The sequence below is a fragment of the Cetorhinus maximus genome, chromosome X (assembly GCF_964194155.1).
Source record: "Cetorhinus maximus chromosome X, sCetMax3.hap1.1, whole genome shotgun sequence".
In the NCBI taxonomy this organism is placed as follows: Eukaryota; Metazoa; Chordata; class Chondrichthyes; order Lamniformes; family Cetorhinidae; genus Cetorhinus; species Cetorhinus maximus.
In genome coordinates this window covers 164,775-186,706 of record NC_135917.1, presented here as the reverse complement: position 1 = coordinate 186,706, position 21,932 = coordinate 164,775, and the positions used below count along the sequence as shown (strand labels likewise).

The 21,932-nt window shown below is 44.5% G+C and overlaps 2 protein-coding genes and 1 non-coding gene across 5 annotated transcripts in view; 2 read left to right on the top strand and 1 right to left on the bottom strand.

Moving 5' to 3' along the window:
• timeless (timeless circadian clock) overlaps positions 1-21,932 on the bottom strand; it is a 72,262-nt gene that overhangs the window by 38,724 nt on the left and 11,606 nt on the right. The window contains exons 1-6 of one of the 3 annotated variants that reach the window (XM_078534725.1): positions 13,636-13,713; positions 11,369-11,509; positions 8,884-9,037; positions 3,001-3,115; positions 2,426-2,488; positions 1,954-2,058 (exon numbers count right to left, since the gene is read on the bottom strand). In XM_078534725.1, the coding sequence (XP_078390851.1) occupies positions 1,954-2,058; positions 2,426-2,488; positions 3,001-3,115; positions 8,884-9,037; positions 11,369-11,453 (522 nt within the window). In that variant the 5' untranslated portion in view covers positions 11,454-11,509; positions 13,636-13,713. Of the gene's footprint in view, positions 1-1,953; positions 2,059-2,425; positions 2,489-3,000; positions 3,116-8,883; positions 9,038-11,368; positions 11,510-13,383; positions 13,523-13,635; positions 13,714-21,932 lie in introns of those variants that run through there. The other 2 variants (XM_078534724.1, XM_078534723.1) reach the window with 2 other exon arrangements.
• On the top strand, positions 7,911-8,876 carry LOC144672675 (interferon-induced GTP-binding protein Mx-like). Its single transcript, XM_078534562.1, has one exon. It carries the CDS (start codon positions 7,923-7,925, stop codon positions 8,874-8,876), a length of 954 nt encoding a protein of 317 aa, XP_078390688.1. The 5' UTR covers positions 7,911-7,922.
• trnas-cga (transfer RNA serine (anticodon CGA)) lies at positions 13,940-14,021 on the top strand. The gene has a single exon. It is a non-coding gene; the product is annotated as a tRNA-Ser (tRNA).

The following is a 21,932-nucleotide window of genomic DNA, read 5'->3' as shown; positions in this document are numbered from 1 at the left end:
TAAAATGGACAGCAGTAACGTGGGTACAAAATTGGCTGAGGGATAGGAAACAAAGAGTAATCGTTAATGGGTATTTTTTGGGCTGGAAGGTGGTTTGTAGTGGAGTTCCCCAGGGGTCAGTACTGGGACCCTTGCTTTTCCTGACATATATAAATTATCCAGATCTTGGTGTGCAGGGGACAATTTCAAAGTTTGAGGACAACACAAACTTTGGGAAAATTGTAAACTGTGAGGAGGACAGTGCAGAAATTCAAAAGGACATTGACACATTAGTGGAGTGGGCAGATAGGTGGCAGATGAAGTTCAGTGCGGAGAAGTGTAAGGTGATACACTTTGGTACAAAGAACATGGAGAGACAGTATAAAATAAAGGATACTATTCTGAAGGGTGTGCAGGAGCAGAAAGACCTGGGTGTACATGTACATAAGTCATTAAAGGTGGCAGGACAGGCAGAGAGCTGTCTCTAAACATTACAGTATTCTAGGCTTCATTAATAGGGGCACAGAGTACAAGTGCAGGGAGGTTATGATGAATTTATATAAGACACTGGTTAGACCTCAGCTGGAGTATTGTGTACAGTTCTGGGCGCCACACTATAAGAAGGATGTGAACGCATTGGAGAGAGCGCAGAAGAGGTTTACCAGAATGGTTCCAGGGATGAGACACTTCAGTTATGAGGAACAATTGGAGAAGTTGGGACTGTTTTCCTTGGAGAGGAGGAGGCTAAGAGGAGACTTGATAGAAGTTTTCAAAATAATGAGGGGCCTGGACAGAATAGATAGGGAGAAACTGTTTCTGCTTGTAAACGGACTGGTAACCAGAGGGCACAGTTTTAAAGTGTTTTGCAAAAGAAGCAAAAAAGAAAAAACTCTTTCACACAGCGAGTAGTTACAGTTTGGAATGCGCTGCCTGAAGTGTGGTGGAGGCAGGCTCAGTTGAGGCATTCAAGAGGGCACTGGATGATTATTTAAATAGAAACAATATGCAGGAGTATGGGGGAAAGGCAGGAGATTGGCTCTAAGCTAAAATGCTCAGAGAGCCGGTGCAGACACGATGGGCCATATAGCCTCCTTCCACACCGTAACAATTCTGTGATGGAGGCAGATTCAATTGGGGCTTTCAAAAGGGAACCGATTACTTGAGGAGAAAAAATTTGTCGGGTTGCGGGGAAAAGGGCTGGGGAGTGGGACCAGCTGAGTTGATGCTGGAGAAAGCCGGCACAGACAATATGGGCCAAATAGCCTCCTTCTGTGTCTATGATTCCATGAAGGATGGCTACTTGGGTGAGGTGACAATTTCCAGCACATGGAACCAAACTCCATTGACTGCAGAAGAGGAAGGGAAAGAATTTATTGAAGGTTTTATTTTTGATGAGTAAACCTTTCAACAATTTTATCATTGTTTTTGAGCAACTTAACTCTTCATCAGAGTTTAATATTGACCTTACAGCTTGTGACTAAACAAGATACAGAACAGATAAATCAGCAAGTTTGTGAAAGTTCAGTGACGTGAATATCGTACTTCCCACTTCAATTGGATCTTGGGATTAGAGACTTAATACTATTCAGGAATTTCCAATGAAACAAACGCGAGACTAGCTTCATATCACAATCTCAGGAGAAACCTGTCATATTATTTCATCTGTTTCCCCAAAAGTGTTGAAAAAACTATACACTATGGTGCACTATGGTTTTCAGCTGAGGGTTGTTACTCCCATTTGAGATGCTCCCAATATACACCCAAGTCCTGTCAGTCATCTTATAGATCTGTGCTACTTTTAATCATTTTCCTGACCTAACCAGGGCCAAACTAGTAGGAATTCATCTGGAACACTGACATTTCATGCAAAAAGAGCAACTGCACAATTAAGCAGATTAGGTGCATAATGGAAATGAAAAAAAAAAACAAAGGGTCTTGAAGACTATTGGCTAGAGATAATTTATCACAACAGACCTTCTTCTCTTCCTCAGGATCATAGGGTACATGCAGAACATTTCGAACCAGCAACAGGATCCTTTCAATCAGTAGATTATCTTCCTCCTGCCTCTGCTCCCAATCCTGTTACAGAAACATTGTGCATTAATTGGGGAGAAAACCTCACAACCTTGCGTGCAACTCTTGTAGCAGCATTTCTTTGACAGCAGATAACCACTTCAATCCTGTCCTCAATGGACATCCACATGTAGTTTCCAGCAAGGGGAAAGTAATCAGCAGCAGAAACTTGTGGCCAGATTTCCCCTCCTCCCCTAGCCCAGGGAGGTTGAGGTCAAATATAGAAACTCGAGTGTTGTGCTGCCTGAGATCACCAAACTCTGCACCAACCAAAAAAAACTGTATGGTTGAGGAGCACAGCAGCTGGTGTTTTTAACCACTGAGCTATCCCAGGTCAGTTTTTCTTTTTAAATAAAGCTGCATTTTCACTTACCAGCTGCAAAAGATCATAGAGTTTTTCACTGAGCACTCCAAACACCTTTTCATCTGCAAAAGCCTACAACATAAAGACAGTGGTTTAATTAGACTGAACATTCGGAGTGCTTCAAAAAAAGTGCAATTAATTGGGTACAAGCTACAAATCATTCTAGATCTCAATACTAAATAATCCTACTGGAAGTCATTGCATTTCCCAATAAAATGACTTTTTAATTTCTGACAAGTTAGGTATCCCCCCCCCATACAACCAGGTGCTCCACCCCTTTAGGTCACTCTGAAAGGGTCTGGCTGATGGGTTGTGATTGTCTGCTAAGTGATGCTCAAGATAAGTATACATCAGGGTGACTTGTCCTTCCTCCTGCCCAGTGAGGCAGCACCAGACTTCCAACCATTTTGTGTGTCCCTCCCCCCCACCCCCCCACCCGGGCCAAAACACAGCTGAGCTCAGCAATTCACCCGAATGTGCTTGGTGGACACAAACCTGCCTCCTCCCTCTACGTGGTACATCACACTACAGCTATCCTACCATGTCACCAAGACTGGCCTTCCTTCCATTCTTTATGTACTTGCCTCTTTGTACCCCTGCAGATACGAAACCGCTTGCATAAAGTGATGTCTGAAGGTAGGGTTGTCAGGAACCTTCCCAAAACACAGAAGTGCTGGCTGTGTTAGATTAACCAACAATCTAGAAACAAAACACAGGGGAGGAAAACACCAGACATTACACTGTGTTACAAATGAAAGACAATTATTAAAATTGGTATATTCTGTTAGCTCTCCATTCAAAACTCCTCTGTCAACAGTGTTGGAGGGCTTTCATGTTAATTGCGTCCACATCTGATGTCTGCCCGCAAACACACCCCCCCCCGCCCCGCCCCCATCACCTTTTCAATGGGATATTCTTGTTAATGCGACAGTTCTGGGTGCTGCAGCTCCAAGCTCTGGCCACCAGAGGGAAGGCCTAGACCTTCAAACTCCCCTGGCAGCCATCTTAGTAAAGATAGAGCACACACCTAAGGGTTTAGACTAAGGCCCAGATTTTTGCCTCGACAAAGAGCCTCTCCATCGTGGTGAAAATCCCAGAAATGGCCGAAATTTCTAAGTCCTGTCCCCAAACCCGGCATTTCCCATCTTCGCAGAGGTGGGACTTGAGTCGGGCCGGGGTTCGCGCATGTATGATTCATGGAGGCATCTGCCTATTTAAATAACCAGCTTCCTCCACTGAATTGGGATTTTGGAGGAACAGGAGCATGAAATCCAGAGTGTGCAAATTGGAACAGGTAAGAGGAGGTCTGAACTTAGTGGATTCTGATGGATAGCCAGGGCACTCCTTTGGAGAGGTAAGGTACCCCTTTGGATAGGGTTCCAGGAAACCTTTGGGAGAGATAAGGAACCATTTGGAATTGTTAAAAATGAACATTATTATGCACTTTTTATGCACAAACTCATTGGAACTGTCCAGCTGTCCAGGAAATGTTAAGGAGCTGTCCAGCTGTCAAAGCTATCCAGGAAGTGTCAAAACGGTCAAGGAGCTGTCCAAGGATACTAGGTGAGTTGGCAAAGGCTGGTGGCACAGGTTGGCATAAGGGGCCATGGGGTGGGTGGTGGGCATCGGTTGGCATGGATTGGGCATAGGGAGTGTGTGTGTGGTTTGGGGGAGGGGGGGTGAGGTGAGGCCTGGAGGAATGTTTTTTGTTTAATTATTTTTTATTTAAACACAGTGCTGGGGCACAGAGGCAGGCCTTGTGCCCAGCCCACCTCCCCGCCCAGCAGCCTGCAGATTCATTCTTTGTTCTGGGGTTACCTGCCCCCAGCTCCTGTTTCAGCCCCACCCCCACCACCATCGGAATGTTGAAAACGAGGTTCCGGTGCCTGGGCCGATCTGGTGGAGCCCTGCAATATAATCCACAGAGAGTGTCGCACATCGTCGTTGCCTGCTGTGCCCTTCACAACCTGGCGTAGCAACGGGGAGAGGAGCTGGCTGAGGAGGAGATAGAGGAGCTGCACATATCTCCTCCAATGATGAGGACGTCGACAGGAATGAGGGTGAAGAGGTCCTCGAAGGCAAGGATGATGGCAATGAGGTCAACGTACTGGCCAGGCAAAGCAGGCACGCTCGGGAGGCTCTCATAGCTGCTAGATTCGTGGAGGATGATGACAACATGCAATGAGGAGACACCATAGATCCTCACGTGGCATCTGTGAATGTTTGACTCCTGTTTGGCTGATGGCAGCGCACATACTCTCTGTGATAAGGCTCCTGTCATGCAGCGGATGCCCATAGTCCCTACATTCCAGAGGATGATGACGACATGCAGTGGGGACACTCCAAAGGTCCTCACATAGCTAATGTGAATGTGTGACTCCTGTCTGGCCAATGCCACCTCACTTGCGCTCTGTGAACAGGGTCATATCATGGAGATGCAACGGGGAAACTAACTTCTCCTGATCCCATGGCATCCTTTGTGAGCTGAACCCTTCAGGACCACACTGTCACTGGACACAGATGCTGATGAGATGGGGAGGCCAGCCGTACCTCGAAAATGCTGGGAGCACACAGAGAGAATGGCAGAGCTCTGTGTCACTGGCCCAGGACATTCTGACAGCAATGATAAGCCCCATCAAGGTGCAGGCATGACTGATGTGACCAGTGACAGTGAAGGCGCATCATCAATGTGCTGGGAAAGTTGCACAAAGCACAGGGAAGTGACCCTGGACTGAGACACCTGCCTTTATCTTGTGCAGGAACCAAGGTTTCACATCTGAGTGACACAAACACCGCTCATCAGAACAAGGAGCCATTCTTCGGAGTTTATTAACAAAGTTAACATTATGTACAAGTGATTAACATCCGTACCCAGGCTGTGCAACTACATCTTTTTAACCTTCCTAACCCTGCCGCTATGTCTTGGTGCTCCCCAGACATCCACAGTGGAGGTGGAGGAACCCTGCTGACTATGACGCCCTGTCTGTGATGACCTAGCCAGGCGTCCTGTGGAGGGCTAAGACCTGGAGGGCCCCGGCCTGCTTTCGGGGTCCTGATGTGTGGCAGTGGCACTCTCCTCAGCCTGCGGAGCTGGATTTGTTGGGGTCACAGGAAGAGGGGATTCGGATGGGCCGGACAGTCCCGGAGTCACTTGGGTGGATGGCCCTGGGGTATGCTCCTCCGTATGGGTGCCTGAGGGCCCCTGGCTGACTCCTTGAAGAGAAGGGGAAGCTGGAGTGAGATCGAGCTGCCCCGCACCCCTTTCATGTTGACACTGCTGGAGGCCAAATATGGCGTCAGTGATGGAGTTCAGCCCGCGCAGCAGTGCAGGACCAATGTCTCCATGGCAGGCACCATCCTACCAGTGTTGACCTCAGTGCATTGGCATGCCGGCGCTATCACCTCAGCCTGAAGACTCCTCCAACATGCTTTGCAATCTGAGGAGTGCAGCGGACATCCCTTCCTGATGTTCCCGAGCTTGTCTTTGCAGCTCCTGCAACTGAGGTATGACCGAGTCCAGAGGCTCGTCATCTGACTCGGACTCAACAGATTTCTGGTCGCCAGGGGGTGCCAGAAACCTGGGAAGTCCCTGCCGCTGCCTGCTGCAGATCAGACAGTGCAATGTGTTCACCAGAACATGACCCAGAGGCTACTCTAAAGCTTTGTCCCACCGAGGTGTATGTCTCTGCTCTGTGATGGGTCTTCAATGACTATTTCAGCAGATTCCACTTCTGAGGTGTCTTCAGCGCTCGAATCAAGGACCTGGGCCGTGGACTCCGTCAGCTGTTTCCCAGATGTGCCTGCAAAAGCAAGGAGAGATAATTAGTGCATGGCAGTGGCCTGTGAAACAGGACACATCACTCACAGGGTGGTTGTCTGATGGATGTTGCACTGCTGGATCCTCACTTGGTTGAGCACCGCCGACCTCATTGTCAGCACAGGAACGGTCCATATCATCACCGGCCAGCTGGATGGCTTTGTTTTCAAAGTCAGTGAGGACCTTGATTTCAGGCATTCCTCCACCAGTCTGCCTGTTGTTGTGTGCCAGCTTGTCCTGCATGAATAGAGATGGAGAGAGTGTAAGCAGCATGCCTGCCAGGCCAGATGATAAGTATGCCTGGCATGTGTGGGTGGTGAGTGGTGCCATGGATGGGATGAGGATAATGAAAGTGAGTGTGAGAGTGTGTGAATGGTGATGTCCCTTGAACTGGCAGTAAGCGAGGGCCCTGTGGGTGTGTGATGGGTTTGTGTGTTGACAGTGATGAGAAGAGTGACTTACCCTGGCGGAACGGAGGAGATCATTCATCCTCTTGCGGCACTGGGTGGCTGTCCTCTTTTGCAGGGCATTGGGGCTGATCACCGCTGTCACCGCCTCCCAAGCCAGATTAGTGATGTTGCTGCCCCTCCTGCGACCAGAGCAGGGGTAGAGGACATCACTGTGGGCCTCCAAGGCGTCCAAAAGGCATTCAATGGATGTGTCACTGAATCCGGGAACTGCAGTCTTCTTGTCTTTCAGGGCCATTTCTTCTGTGCAGCAGTCCTCTCAGCGCTTCCACGCAGCTGCTGTTTAAATATGGCGCCCATCGTGAGGAAGCAGCGAGGTGCTGGCGTGGCAGGTGAATCGGAGGCCACCTGCCAGTGAAATGGTATGTTTCCCAGGAATGCATGATTAATGAGGTGGGATTGGGACAATACAGGGTGAAAAGCAGGCCGGCAGGTAAAACGTTCTTTTTCCCGTCTGCTACCGCACTCAGGGCGGAATCATCCCAGATTTGCACTAGGAGTTCGATAAATTTGCAGTCCCCCTACAGCTGTTTTAACATACCTGACATTGGCCCTTTTGCCTCTCACCACTGTTTGGAGCTTTTAGAGCAGCTGTGATGATTTCCCAGAACCTTAAGCAGAAAGCATAATGACTGTGCAGCCTAGCAGCATCCTACCAGCAAACAGTCCCAATTTCAAAAAGACAAAAATGCAACCTTGAAAGAAACAGCCAATAATCAACATCAATTCTCAATAACTTTATGTGCATCCCCTCAATCACTATGTGGCAAAGCCAGCTAATGGATAGATAGTTCATACACACTGTGAATCTTTGCCTGTTGCTTATTACAATCCAACCTCTGCCCTCCCAACCACTACCACCAAATTCGTGGATCGTTTACAGTTTTCGATTTAAATACCCATCTCGCCCCCCCCAAACCCCACTCCACCCCGAGGATAGGAATGAAACTTTATTAGCTCCCCCAGCCCAGAAAACTTATCATGCCTTAGCTCCCACCCTACCTCCCTTTCTCCTCTAGTTCCTTCTCCTTTGAACAACTTTTTGTGTTTGTGGATTTCTCAAGCTCCACTTTGGAACATTCATCACTAGAGCCCGACCAAAAAATACCTCCCTTTGGAGGAGCCAAATGGATATTTAATTACCTAACTACAGCAGAACAAATCACCTATTTCAGACAAACTAGGAGCTGATTCACTGCTGTAGTTTGAGACAGCTCAGTATATGACATTGAGTGGCGGCAGCAGCCCATTTCAAGGAGATGGGTTAACACTTCTTGTTAACTATTGGATGGAGGGACCGGAAACCTTCATTTGGCAATCGTTACCGGAACAGTTTCCTCACGACCTTTTACATATAGAGCAAGAGCCGCTGATGTTGCACGAGGACGAGGACAATTATCAAGAGAGCTTTATTCTTTCTGAGCGTGCAAGATCACAGCCAAAGAGCAACACAGACACTCACAATTCGGCCATGGATGCAGTGCTGTACAATCACTATGAAGAGAAGGTTCGCCCTTGTATTGATCTCATAGACTCACTGAGAGCATTGGGTGTGGATCAGGACCTATCCCTTCCAGCCATCGCAGTGATTGGAGACCAGAGCTCTGGAAAAAGCTCTGTCCTTGAGGCACTATCCGGAGTAGCTCTTCCCAGGGGCAGTGGTATTGTGACAAGATGTCCTCTCGAATTGAAGCTTAGAAAAGCCAAAGGGTTGAAAATATGGAAGGGACGAATAAGTTACAAGAATTACTTGAAAGAACTCTCAGACCCATCTGAGGTGGATAAAGAAATTGTGAAAGCTCAGAACACCATGGCTGGAAAGGACCTTGGAATCAGCTCTGAGCTGATCAGTCTGGAAGTGGAGTCAAGCAATGCCCCTGATCTAACGTTAATTGATCTGCCAAGAGTAGCAAGAGTGGCAGTCGGTAACCAGCCACAGGATATTGGAGAGAAGATCAAGCAGCTGATCAGTTCCTACATTAATGAAGATAAGACCATTAACCTTGTTGTCATCCCATGTAATGTTGACATAGCAACCACAGAGGCCTTGAAAATGGCTCAGGAAGCAGACCTTTCAGGAGGTAGAACATTAGGTAAATGCAGAGACTACAGCCCTTTTCCACACAGGGAGCACTTTGCAAAAATGCTCCATGCAGCAAAACTCATTCAAATTTGATTCATACCTAATAACTGCTTCATAGAGCACCTTCTCCTGAGGGTACTGTGCGATAATGGGTAGCAAGTCATTCTGTAGAATCTGTGCAGCTCCTAGCTGCTGCCGAATGTCTCGTGTCTCATCTTCGTGTCTTAGGTACCTAATTAGGTCCTTGATGCTCTCTGAAAAACAAAAATTAATTCCAGTCACAATATTTACTTTTAAAAACAAATATCACTTATAATTTTCTCCACTCTTTTCCTGAAGGCAGTGGCTCTTGCTGGGACACTGGTTCCACTCAAGTGTGAGCCAAGAATAAATGCTGGCTGGCTTTGCTTCCATGAAGGTATCACAACCAAACCAGATACTGTTCCTGTCCAACAGTCACATGTGCACTTTCCAGAAAGAATTCTTCGACAGCAAAAGGAAAAACTCGCAGTGCCATGGGGAAAGAGCAGTGGGACTAATTGGATAGATCTTTCAAAGGGCTGGCACAGGCATGATGGGCCAAATGGCCTCCTTCTGTGTTGTAACATTCTATCAGGAGCAGGAGCTCTGGTTGATTTCCTTCCCTGTCCTTAGAGGTTCTGAGGCCAACAGTAATACTGTGGCTGGAGTCTGTTTATTGAACACAAACCATGAATCAAACCCGCAAATTTCTTGCTCTGTAAGGACTTATTAATTGAGTTATAAAGTTATAAGCTAAGCAGCTCAAGTAGCTGATTCAGCTTGTTCCTTAATCAGTACCCATCACTGTAACTAGCAATCATAAAAGAACATGGATAAGGAATCCTGTGCAAGTCTCTCTATATCACAAATGCAGTGAGGAAGGTAGGTTACAAGCATTGCTGATCACCATCCAAAGTTTTCCCTATTTTTTATTTTACTTGGCCGACTGCGAATGGAGTGAAGAGGAAGGCTGGATTGAATCTGCCCAAAACCTCCACTCTGTTGCAAATATTTTATTGTTCGTAGGACATTGCTAGAACAGAATGATTGTTGAATTTGTCTGTGTAACTAGCACTGCACTCTTGAAGTAATTCACAGCAGGAAGCACATTCAGATACTCCTCAGCGGTATAAAGTGTTGTACGTTTTGAAATATTAGGATGGTTTAGAGTCCTGTCATCACTGGGACATGATTCAAATTGCGCATTAACGTACATTAACAGGGGTGACCTCAGAGAGGTCTCTAAGCTTATGAAAGGGCTTGACAGGGTAGAGGAGATGTTTCCATTTGTGGGGGGGACCAAATCTAGGGGCCAGAAATATAAGATAGTTCTTACTAAAGCCAATAGGAATTCAGGAGAAGCTTCTTTGTCTAGAGTGGGGAGAATGTGGAACTCACTACCACAGGGAGTGGTCGAGGCAAACAGTAGAGATAAACACATGAGGGAGAATTGAGATCAGGAGAACTTTTTTCTTTTGAGGGTTGTGAGTCTTTGGCACTCTCTCCCCCAGACAGTGTTGGACACAGAGTCATTGAATATTTTTAAGGCAGAGGTGGATAGATTCTTGATTAACAAGGGAGTCAAAAGTTACCAGGGGTAGGCAGAAATGTGGATCTGAGGCCGCTATCAGATCAGCCATGATCTTATTGATGGTGGAGCAGACTCAAGGGGTCGAATGGCCTACTCCTGCTCCTAATTCATATGTAGCTATGAATAGAAGGGTATGGTGATAGGGTGAGATGAAGGTGGTGTGGTAGGAGGCACGTGTGGAGCGTAAACACTGGTGTGGAGCAGATGGGCCAAATGGCCAGTTTGTGTGTTGTAAGTTCTGTTGTATTTTCTGGTAACAGTACTTACAGCAGTTATATCACAAACATTAGTTCTTCAGCCTGGATGCAATTATGGATCAATATGAAATGCAGGGCTGCCAATATCCACTTTGACAATCAATGTGGCAAATAAAAGGAATAACATTTATCTACATAATAAACACAGCAAAAAGCCAAAGTTCAGGTGATTATAAACCACTGGTGCTCTGCTACTATGGTTTTTGTTGTCATCTGAACCTTCCTCATGATGATGATGATGATGAATACAGCTTTACAACTCATTCAATACATGTCTGGTGACCACCAGACATTGGAGAGTGGCATGGAATGCAGTAATCATTATATATACATTTTTAAAAAAATGTTTATTAAAACTTTCTGCATGTCAGTTATCACATTTGAATCCTGGTCTTTTTTTTTTATCTCTCCCATATGATTGAGTAAATCATGAAATGGTGGTGGCCATAATTGAAGGATGGCTTAATTTTAAAAGCTCAAAACAAACAGAATAATGAAAAAAGTGAGATTTCAAGTTATAAAAACAATAATGGTAGCATAGTTGACAAAACCAGCAATTCATTTGGTGGGTTAATGGCTAATGACTGCCGGCAAAACACAGCAAAATCTGTCAATTGTGTGTTTCAAATTGTATAAAATTTGAAGAATTAAGCTTCAGGATCTAACCAGCACAACATTGAAACCATGACTGAAAGTTCAGGTCTGAAGTGACTTACCTAAACAATCAGGCTCTTTGTGATAGTTGTCTCCTTCCAGGTACCCCAAGGCACTGCATGTTGCTAATAGTTCACAATTCATCATGTTCAGGTCCACAAAGTGCGCTCTTCAAAGGGGTAGAAACATAGGACAGAAGCAACCTGGAACAACAGAAGAGCAAATGGGGGAGAGAAAAGGGTGAAATTCCACCAGCTATAAGAGGGACAGTGCAAAAAAAATCACAGAATTATTACAGTGCAGAAGGAGGCCTAACTAAAAGAACACTGCAAAAAAGCTACGAAGGGGAGAAGGGTGGGGGGAGAAATGAAACAGATACATCTGTGCAAAGAAGACAAAAGGTGCCCCATTTCCACCCTTCTACCAATGCGAATTTCAACGGTCATCAACCTGAAACATTAACTCCATTTCTCTCTCCACGGATGCAGCCAGGCCTGCTGAGTAATTCCAGCATTTTCTGTTTTTTATTTCTGGTTTTAAGTTAATAGCAGGAAGTAGCTGTGCACAGCGATATGGTCATGGTGGAATTAATTCCTGGTCTCAACCATGCCATTCTGGGAAAGAGAAAAATACATAGTGTTGCCACCCTTGACCTCTTTCTGGAGTCCTGGCAGCAGGTTCTGAGCAGGAGAGGAGAACGACTGGCAAAAGTCACCTACTGCATTCTTGAGGAGAGGGACTGGTACAAATCTTGGGGCCTTCTTGGCTGCAGTCAGTCTGTGGAGTAAACACACATTTCCCATCCAAATGAAAAGCAATTGCAATCCCAGGAGAGGATCACAAGGACAACCCAGGATGACTCTAGTTTCAATGTCTTCCACTCTCCATCAGCAGTACTTTTGTTAGTACAGTAACAATAGGCAAAATATCACAGGCCTAGTTTCCCCTGACACTGAGGCCAACTGTAACACTCCAACTGCCTAAAATTAGATCAGCAGATTAGGAATTGAACCTGGGGCCATTTAGTGCTACACACACTAGGCCTTCAAGTGAACTTCCCTTAAGCTAATTTAACAGAAAATCCTTCTTCTTTCTATAATCCTCTACCATCCCTCACTTGTGTAGGTTGAATGTTGGTAACGCGAACCGTAATAATCACAGGGACACCTGATGAGTTGTACTTTGCCATCCATTGTAAAATGGGGAAAGTTCACAAGGTTTACAATGAATTAATGCAATTGTATACTTAAAGCAGTGTCACTGACAACACTCACATCAGTGACAGCACTCTCTGATACAAAGCAGGGGAACCAATGGCATTGGAGACCTACATTTTTCTGGAACAAAAACAGAAAATGCTGGAAAAACTCAGCAGGTCTGACAGCAGCTGTGGGGAGAGAAACAGAGATAACGTTTGGAGTCTGTATGGTCCTTCTTCAAAGCTGGGTCCTGGAAATGGCTGTTGAGTCTGCACCGCAATCCAAAATGTGTAGGAGCAGGTTTTAATTATCCATCAACTGCAGGTCAAAAGAGCTAGCAACAGGGATAAAGTTAAACCTGTGCCAGTGGTGCTTGGAGGTTGCATTTAAAATGTAGAAGGGCCTTTTAACAGAAGTGACATCCCTGCCAAACACATCCGTGAGCCCTTCATTCACCCCCCGGCGTCAGAAAATGTCAGCTGATCTTTGTAGGCAGGCTGAGCTTTTCACGCTTTAAAACCTCAATATATTATTAGGATTCATGTTCGATTTTTTTTTTAAACTTCTGCACACTTAAAACATGTAAAGATCCAATAAAATGAGAGGCATTGCTTCGAAAAGGAAAAAGGAGGGGGGGGACACACGTTGAGGATAAAGCGATCAAACTGCCCAAAAGAACTTCGGATTCAAGTGCAAGAATATTTCCGAACAAGTTTGCAACACTAAAAGTGACAAAAGCGCAAAACTGAGGCGTTCTAGCGTAAACACGACGGGCCGAATGACCTCCTTGAGTACTGTTTCTGGTTGAAATTGGGGGGAAAATAAACTAAAGGAGGATTTAAGGGGGGGGGGGGGGGTGGAAAAAGAAAGAAGCTCACCTTAGGTTTTGCAACCTAGTTTCCGAAAATTTAGGGTGGAAATACTTGAAATATTTCAACCGGTTTTCCTCACAAAATCTGAACAGCCCGCGCTGCAGCAAATCCCGCCAACCCCAGAGCCGCCCAACTGGGAGGAGACGCGGGGGGGGGGGGGGCGGAGAAAGGCCTGGGAGATAAATTGAAAGCAAACTATGGAAAACGTGAGCACCAAAAAATTTATCATTCTTATTTATTAGATTATATATTATCTACCCCATGCTAAATTTCAGAACGGGTCACAAACTAATGCAGGGGATATATAACTTTTCTCAGCCACCCCTCTCCAGGTGGATTAAAACAATCCAAGCGCGAGCCGCCGCACAAAATTCATTTTTCGGCAAATATTCCGGATTTTCCTCGGATCTCCGATCGTGTGAGAAGTTTTTGCAATAGACGATTTTTCAAAACCCATCTTGGTTTTGACGGTAAAGTAACCCTTTTACCGGGCAAAACCGCCTTGCGGTACCGAGCCTGCTCAAATCTTACATTAAAACCGCTCTCAACTGCTTTACTATGAGTCACGGTGGCCGAGTGGTTAAGGCGTTGGACTCGAAATCCAATGGGGTCTCCCCGCACAGGTTCGAATCCTGTTCGTGACGATACATGTTTTTTTTAAAAAAAACATACAATCTATTCTAAAATAAGATTCACCTTTTGCTCTTGGGAGCGTCCAATCATAGTTCACTTCTCACACAGAGTAATACAGCCTTGCGTACAGGAATAATAAGGTACAAACTAAAAGTCTTGTTTAATAGTCACACTTTGTAAAACCTCCTGAATGTATCAACTAAATATTAATTTGAACTATTGACAGTAAGCTTCTGAAAAGCTTATTACCCATAACATTAAAAATCATAAACACTATTCACAATAGACTAACATTATCAATCTTTTGATTACTCCAAGAACAAAATGCTTCAGTAATTCTTGCATGAAGGGTTCACATTCATTTCCCTGATTGTTGTGCAATGTGTTCATAATCTTTTGTTTACATCATACTCCAAACAGATTCTAAGAGGAAAACAGTTCCTGTACTTATAATGTGATGTCACCCCCACAAAATATGAAAAACATTCATGGAACTAATTGTCACAACAGGCAGGAGAAGAATTACCCAACATTTTTTTTCCTGCATAAGTTACAACACAAACATGGAACATTTGACCCCATCAGTTTGGGTCAGCGTTAACCCACCACATGAGCAAATCACATTTATGTAACATTTCCATATCTCTTCAACTCTTTTTCCTTCACGCACCTATCCAGTCTAATCTTAAATGTTGGCATAATTTCTGTCAACCACTAATCTTGGAAATAAATTCCACGGTCTCACAACTCTGTATGAGCAAGTTTTTCCTGCCCTCTATTCAAAAATCTCTTAAATTTGATGATATCAATGGGCATCCTAGGATTCTAAAAGAGCAGCAGAGAATGATTTTCCAAAATTCCCTGGATTCTAGAATACTCCCAGCAGATCAGAAGTTGCAAATGTAATTCCACTTCTAGAAATCAAGGGAGAGAGGAAACAGGAAACTACAGGCTAGTTAGCCTGACGTCAGTTGTCAGGGAAGTACTGGAATCTCTGATTAAGGAGGTCTTAACAATGCACTTAGAAAGTTATAGAATGATCAGTCGGATCAACATGGTTTTATAAAAGAGAAATTATGTTTCACATATATACAAAAAATCTTTTGAGGATATAACTCGTAGGGTAGATAAAGAGAACCAGTAGATGTCGTATACCTGGATTTCCAAAAGGCATTCAATAAGGTGCCACACAAAAAATTAATAGGCAAGATAAGAGCTCATGGAGTTGGGGGTAACGTATTAGCATGAACAGAGGATTGATTAACAGACAGAAAGCAGAGAGTAGGGATAAGTGGGGCATTTTCACATTGGAAGGCTGTAACTAGTGGAGTGCTGCAAGGATTGGTGCTGCGGCCTTAGCTATTTACAATTTGTATTACTGGCTTAGACTAAGAGAGTAATGTATCTAAGTTTGCTGACGATACAAAGCTGGATGGGAAGGTAAATTGTGAGGATGTAAAGAGATATAGACAAGTTAAGTGAGTGGGCAACAAGAGGCAGATGGACTATGTGGGGAAGTGTAATTTTATTCACTTTGGTGGTAAGGATGGCAAAAGAATTTTTTTAAAAAGGTGTGAAATTAAATGTTGATGTTCAGAGAGACTTGGGTGTCCCTGTACAAGGCACACAGAAAATTAGCAGGCAGAGATACAAGAATAAGAAAGTCTTGGTACAATTATAACGGGCTTTGGTGAAACCACACTGGAGTATCACAGAATCTCAGAATTGTTACAGCACACAAGAGGCCCTTCAGCCTGTTGTGTTTGTGCAGGCTCTCCAATGGAGCAGTTTACCTAGTGCCATTCCCGTCCTTCTCCCCATAACCCTGCATATTGATAATAATCCAATTCCCTTTCAAATGCCTCAACTGAAACTGCCTCCATCACACTCTCAGGCAGTGCATTCCAGATCCTAACCACTTGCCATGTGAAAAAGTTTCTCCTCATGTCTCCATTGCTTCTTTTGCCAATTACCTTAAATCTGTGTCCCTCTGGTTCTCAATCCTTCCACCAATGGGAATGGTTTCTCCCTATCCACTCTGTTCAGACCCCACATAATTTTAAATATCTCTATCAAATCTCCTCTCAACCTTCTCTTCTCCAAGAGAACAGTCCCTGCCTCTCCAATCTATCTATTTAATTGACATACAGTACTGTGCACAATTTTAGTCTTCATGTTTTGGGAAGGATATTCCTGCCTTGGAGCAGTATAGCAAAAGTTCACTAGGCTGGTTCCTAGGATGAGAAAATTGTTCAATGAGGAGAGGCTGAGTAAATTGGGCCTATACCGTCTGGAGTTTAGAAGAATCAGAGGTGATCTTATTGAAATATACAAGATTCTGAAGGGACTAGATCATTTGGATGCTGAGAGATTGTTTCCATTAGGCAGGGAGTCTCAGGATAAGGGGACAATCATTTATGACTGAGATGAGGAGAAATTACTTCGCTCAAAGGGTTGTGAATCGTTGGAATCCTCTACCCCAGAGGATTGTGGATGCTCCATCATTGAGTATATTCAAGGCTAAATTGGATAGATTTTTGATCTTTCAGGAAATCAAAGGATATGGGAGTGGGCAGCAAAGTGGAGTTGAGGCAAAAAATCAGTCATGATCATACTGAATAGTGAAGCAGACTTGAGGTGCCATTTGGTCTATTCCTGCTCCTATTTCTTACGTTCTTATGACACTCATTCTAGACCCCTCAACTATAGGAAACAACGTACTTCTATCTGGTTTGTGCAATTGTTTCACACCTCTATTAAATTGCACTTCTCATCCTTCCAGCTACAATAATGTGCATTTATATAGCACCTTTAACACGGTAAAATGTCTCAAGGTGCTCCCCAGGAGTGATTATCAAACAAAATTTGACACCAAGTCACATAAGGAGATATTAGGGACAGGCAACCAAAAGCTTTGCCAAAGTGCTAGGTTTTAAAGGAGTGCCCTACGTGCCCTACATGAGGAGGAGGAGTAAAGTTCCACAAAGGCTGGCAGCCCTTGTGTACTTTACCCCAAGTGTCCGTTCTTCATATATGAATGTGTCCACAAGATACGCCACCAGAAAGAACATCACAGCCAAATCCAATCTGGTACTGACCTAACATCTGTACGCTTTCCGGCAAAGATGGGTAGATAGTGTTATGATCCAGGACCAGACCCCTCCAAGTTTTTGGTAAGATCCAGTTAGGGACAAATAACATTTTGTTTAAAGCAGACAAAGTTTGAGATTCAAGATGCTTGCTCAGTGAATAAAGCCACAAGAATCCACAGGTTTTGAACAAACAAAAATAAACTTTATTATACAAGGTCAGAAAGATAAAACAATTTACAATATCTATCTTGGACTCTAACATTCAGGGTTAATATGAGGTACATGTGAATTAATAGGCAAACTGTGGTCAAACACACCACACTGCACAATAAGTGGCAGATGCGACCAAGACAGGTTCCACGGATTTCTCAACAACCCACCCAGGCGTCAGTAAACGTTGTGAGTCAGCCAATCTCATTGAAACTGTCTCTCTCATGAGGGATTCCAGTCTTCACCTTCAAAGATCTGGCCTTGGAATTCTCTCCAAAAGTCACTCCAGCTCAGATGGCCTCAACGATAGCCCACTTCGCAGGGTTTCAATCTCGTCTCGTGAGACTCTGGTCCTCTGGATTCTCGAGTATACACTCAAGAACCAACTTACAAGCACAGCTTCAGATCTTCTGCCGCACCTACCAGAATGCTACTACTCCAAAGAGGTACCTTCGGCACAACGCCCCCACAGCACAGGGTCATCAACCTTCTGCTGCCTTCTTCGATCACCAGAGCTTCTCCTGAGCCCTCATCACCTAAAGTCTGCCAACCGTAGCCCTTTTGCTGATTGGAGCCTCTTTTTCTGCCCTTAACTTAACTGGGACCTGTGCCCGTTCCCTGTCTGGGATTCCTCTTTTGAAACCTTTTGCTGCCCTTGCCTAGAACACTGGTCTTCGATGATGCTTTGCTCCCGGTCACACGATCCAGGTTTTTGTGCCGTTTTCTCTTTCTGTGCAAGCGTGTTGGGCCTGTCCTCAGCCCAAAGAACTTAAAATGCTGAATTGCGCGTGCACAGCCCGCTCCCGGTCATGCATGAGCAGGAACTCCGAGGTCTGTCAGGACTTGGAGTTCCCAACCTCTGCTGTCGATGAGAAGGTGAGTTGGCTTTCATAACAATAGCAATAAGGAATAGGGTAACTTTAGCTGATTTTTAACCCCTCCTTAGACCAAAGATGCTGAGGTCAAGTGTAACCACACTGCCTCATCATTCGCAGCTGTGTGTCATGAACACTTTAATCGCAGAAAATGGTTCATCTTCAAAGACTAAGAACTTTCAGGAAAAATTTGTGCTTTAAAAGACATTGCCCCTTCCATGGTTAATGCAGGACTCTGATTGCTATTCCTGGAAAAAAACATCCTTTTGCCAGAAAAGGTAATTGAGCAGCTTTAAGAAAGCTGGAAACCTCTGGACCCTAGTGGACTGTTTACAAAAGGGGTCACATGGTAGTTTATGGTTCTGAAAAAAAAACATGCCTGGAAAATCTGTGTTTAAAAGTTGGTTTTGCTTTTGCTTTAAGAGAAAGGACCAACTGCTTGTGAAAGGAAGACAGCACCTTTTAACAGTCCAGAGCCGGCAATGAACATAAGCTGCTCCTAAGTTGCTACCTGCTGGAATAGTGTACCTGCAAGTATTCCTCGAGTCCGCCTGAAAAGCAGTGCAAGAATCATTGACTGTTTTGCAGATCAGTGCTGAGAGACCAACCACATAACCCAGATGCTATTTCAAGGACTCTACCCTCTTTCCTTTTCCCTTCAGCCATTGACTTTTTACCTTTGGCAGGGTTTCTCTTTTTATTTATATTTTGGTGTTTGTGTGTGTCTTAGGGTACCTCAAAAGAGTAATTAGTATACTTTCATATTCCATACTATATGTTAATAAGCTTTGCCTTTCTGTTTGACAAAACTGGTTTCATAATAAACTAATAAGTTTGTTGTTTATTGAAAGAAGCCTAGTTAAAGTATCTTTTATTCTGGGTCATACAGTAGCAAAAGTAAATGATTGGCCATTTTGGTGAGTGAATCAAACATTTAAACTAATGCTGCAGCTTGTGGAGTAGTGGGCTAGTCAAACTGCGCCCTCTCCCCAACCCGGTCATAACATGTGCTTCAGCCACTTACGTGCCACTCTAGAATTTGCTCCCTATACCCAACAATTTGCATTTATAAAGCACCTTTAACATATTAAATGTTCCAAGGCACTTCATAGGGACATTATGAGACAAATTACAACACTATGCCACCAAAGGAGATATTAGGGACAGGTCATCAAATCTTGTTCAATGTTCTCAGTTTTACGGAGTGACTTAAGGAGGAAAGAGAAGTGGAGAGGTTTAGAGAGAGAATTCCAGAGTTTAGGGCCAGGCAGCTGAAGCAGCCACCACCAATGATGGAGAGATTAAAATTGGGGGTGCTCAATAATCCAAAATTGGTGGAGCGCAGAGATCTTGGGAAGGTTGTAGGGGCTGGAGAAGATTACAGAAATGGGTGAAGAGGGGCCACGTAGGGATTTGAAAACAAGGGTCAGAATTTTTAAAACGTGTTGCTTAACCAGGAGCTGATGTAGGTCATCGAGCCCAGGGATGACAAATAAATGGGACTTGAGAGAGTGGGGCTGGGGCGCTGGTGGTGTAGTGGCAATGTCACTGCACTACTAATCCAGAGGCCCAGGATAATGTTCTGGGGATATGGGTTCAAATTCCACCATAGTAGCTGGTAGAATTTAAATTCAATTAATAAAATCTGAAATTGAAAACTAGCCTCAGCGGTGATGATGAAACTACCATTGATTGCTATAAAAAAAGGCATCTGGTTCACTAATACTCTTTAGGGAAGGAAATCTGCCTTCCTTAACTGGTCTGGCCTACATGTGACTCCAGATTCACAGCAATGCGGTTGACTCTTAACTGCCCCTCTGAATTAATCTAGCAAGCCTCTCAGTTCAAGGGCAATTAGGGATGAACAACAAATGCTGGCCTTGCAAGTGGTGCCCACATCCCATGAAAGAATAAAGTTTTTCTTTGACACAAGCAGCAGAGTGTTGGATGACATCCAAATTTACAGGGAATACAATAAGCATACACCCAAGAAAGGTGTGTGAATGCTTCAAGTGTAACCTTTCAGATCTGATAGACCACACCCAAAATGTTGACTGTTCTTTGCTCTTTCACAAAGCTTACAGGCCTGAATATTTCCAGGGGGGTTCAATTTTCATTTCAGATTTCTAGCAAGGTTTTTATTTGAGGAATTCGTTGGGGCTTTTTTTTTTAAAAAAGGGGCATTAACAATTTAGCCTTTGCCTATGAAAGATTGACATTTCTAGTTACAGCTTTAATTATTTCAAAATAGGAAGTCCTTGTTGCCTTTCAGGAATATTAGAAATTAAATCCCCACCCCCAGGCTGTATTAAGTAGCTAGGTTTTTTTTAAAAATTCATTCACAGGATGTGGGTGTCCCTGGCTAGGCCAGCATTTATTGCCCATCCCTAACTGCCCCTTGAGAAGGTGGTGGTGAGCTGCCTTCTTGAATCGCTGCAGTCCCGTGTGGTGTAGGTACACCCATGGCGCTGTTAGGGAAGGAGTTCCAGGATTTTGACCCAGCGACAGTGAAGGAATGGTGATATAATTCCAAGTCAGGATGGTGAGTGACTTGGAGGGGAACTTCCAGGTGGTGTGTTCCCATCTATCTGCTGCCCTTGTCCTTCTAGATGGTAGTGGTTGTGGGTTTGGAAGGTGCTGCCGGAAGAGCCTTGGTGAGTTGCTGCAGTGCATCTTGTAGACGGTAAACACTGCTGCTACTGTGCGTTGATGGTGGAGGGAGTGAATGTTGGTGGATAGGGTGCCGATCAAGCGGGACTGCTTTGTCCTGGATGGTGTCTAGCTTCTCGAGTGTTGTTGGAGCTGCACTCATCCAGGCAAGTGGAGAGTATTCCCTCACACTCCTGACTTGTGCCTTGTAGATGGTTGACAGGCTTTGGGGAGTCAAGAGACTTCCTAGCCTGTGACCTACTCTTGTAGCCACAGTATTTATATGGCCCAGTTCAGTTTCTGGTCAATGGTAATCCCCAGGAGATTGACAGTGGGGGAATTCAGCAATGCTAATACCATCGAATGTCAAGGGGTGATAGTTAGATTCTCTCTTGTTGCAGATGGTTATTGACTAGTACTTGTAGCATGAATTTTACTTGCCATTTATCAACCCAAGCCTGGCTATTGTCCAATCTTGCTGCATTTGGACATAGACTGCTTCGGTATAAGAAGAAAGCTCTATATGATTTCCCCAACTAGGGAGAGCCATAAGGAACACATTTTATCAGAGGTTAAACGATATCAACCTCCCACAGGGAGCACAAAATTAGTTTTCAATTTCTGTGAATATAAATTTTACTTTCATTTTCTTGAGCTTTCTTTGGGCAATTTCCAGAGCTCTAGCAGCCAGATCAGTTTTACAAAGCACATCACCAAACGCTGTTTAAATACAACAGATCAAGAAGAGAACAAAATAGAATATTTGCACCATCAGCCCTCCAAACTAAGTCATAACATTGCCTGCTCTCAATGAGTTTTAGCAACTCTGAAGCCGCTGCTTGCCACCATCCAGGTTCAGACAAGGAATAACCACTTGGGCAAAGCATTGGAGGCCAACTGCCCACAGAATCATAATTTAGCATGTATGGGAGGCAAAGAAGCAAGCAGTTAAACTCCCATACTATAAAGGTGTGTAGGATCGTCCTTCACCTCCATCCAAGCTGCAGCCAGTATTTGAACACTCCTCCCAGTCTCATAGGCCAGAATCGTACACAGTACTCGAGATATAGTCTGACTTGCAGTTTGATCAGAACTT

Coding starts and splice junctions, on each gene's coding strand:
- LOC144672675 (XM_078534562.1), top strand. CDS start 7,923: ATGACATTGAGTGGCGGCAGCAGCCCATTTCAAGGAGATGGGTTAACA.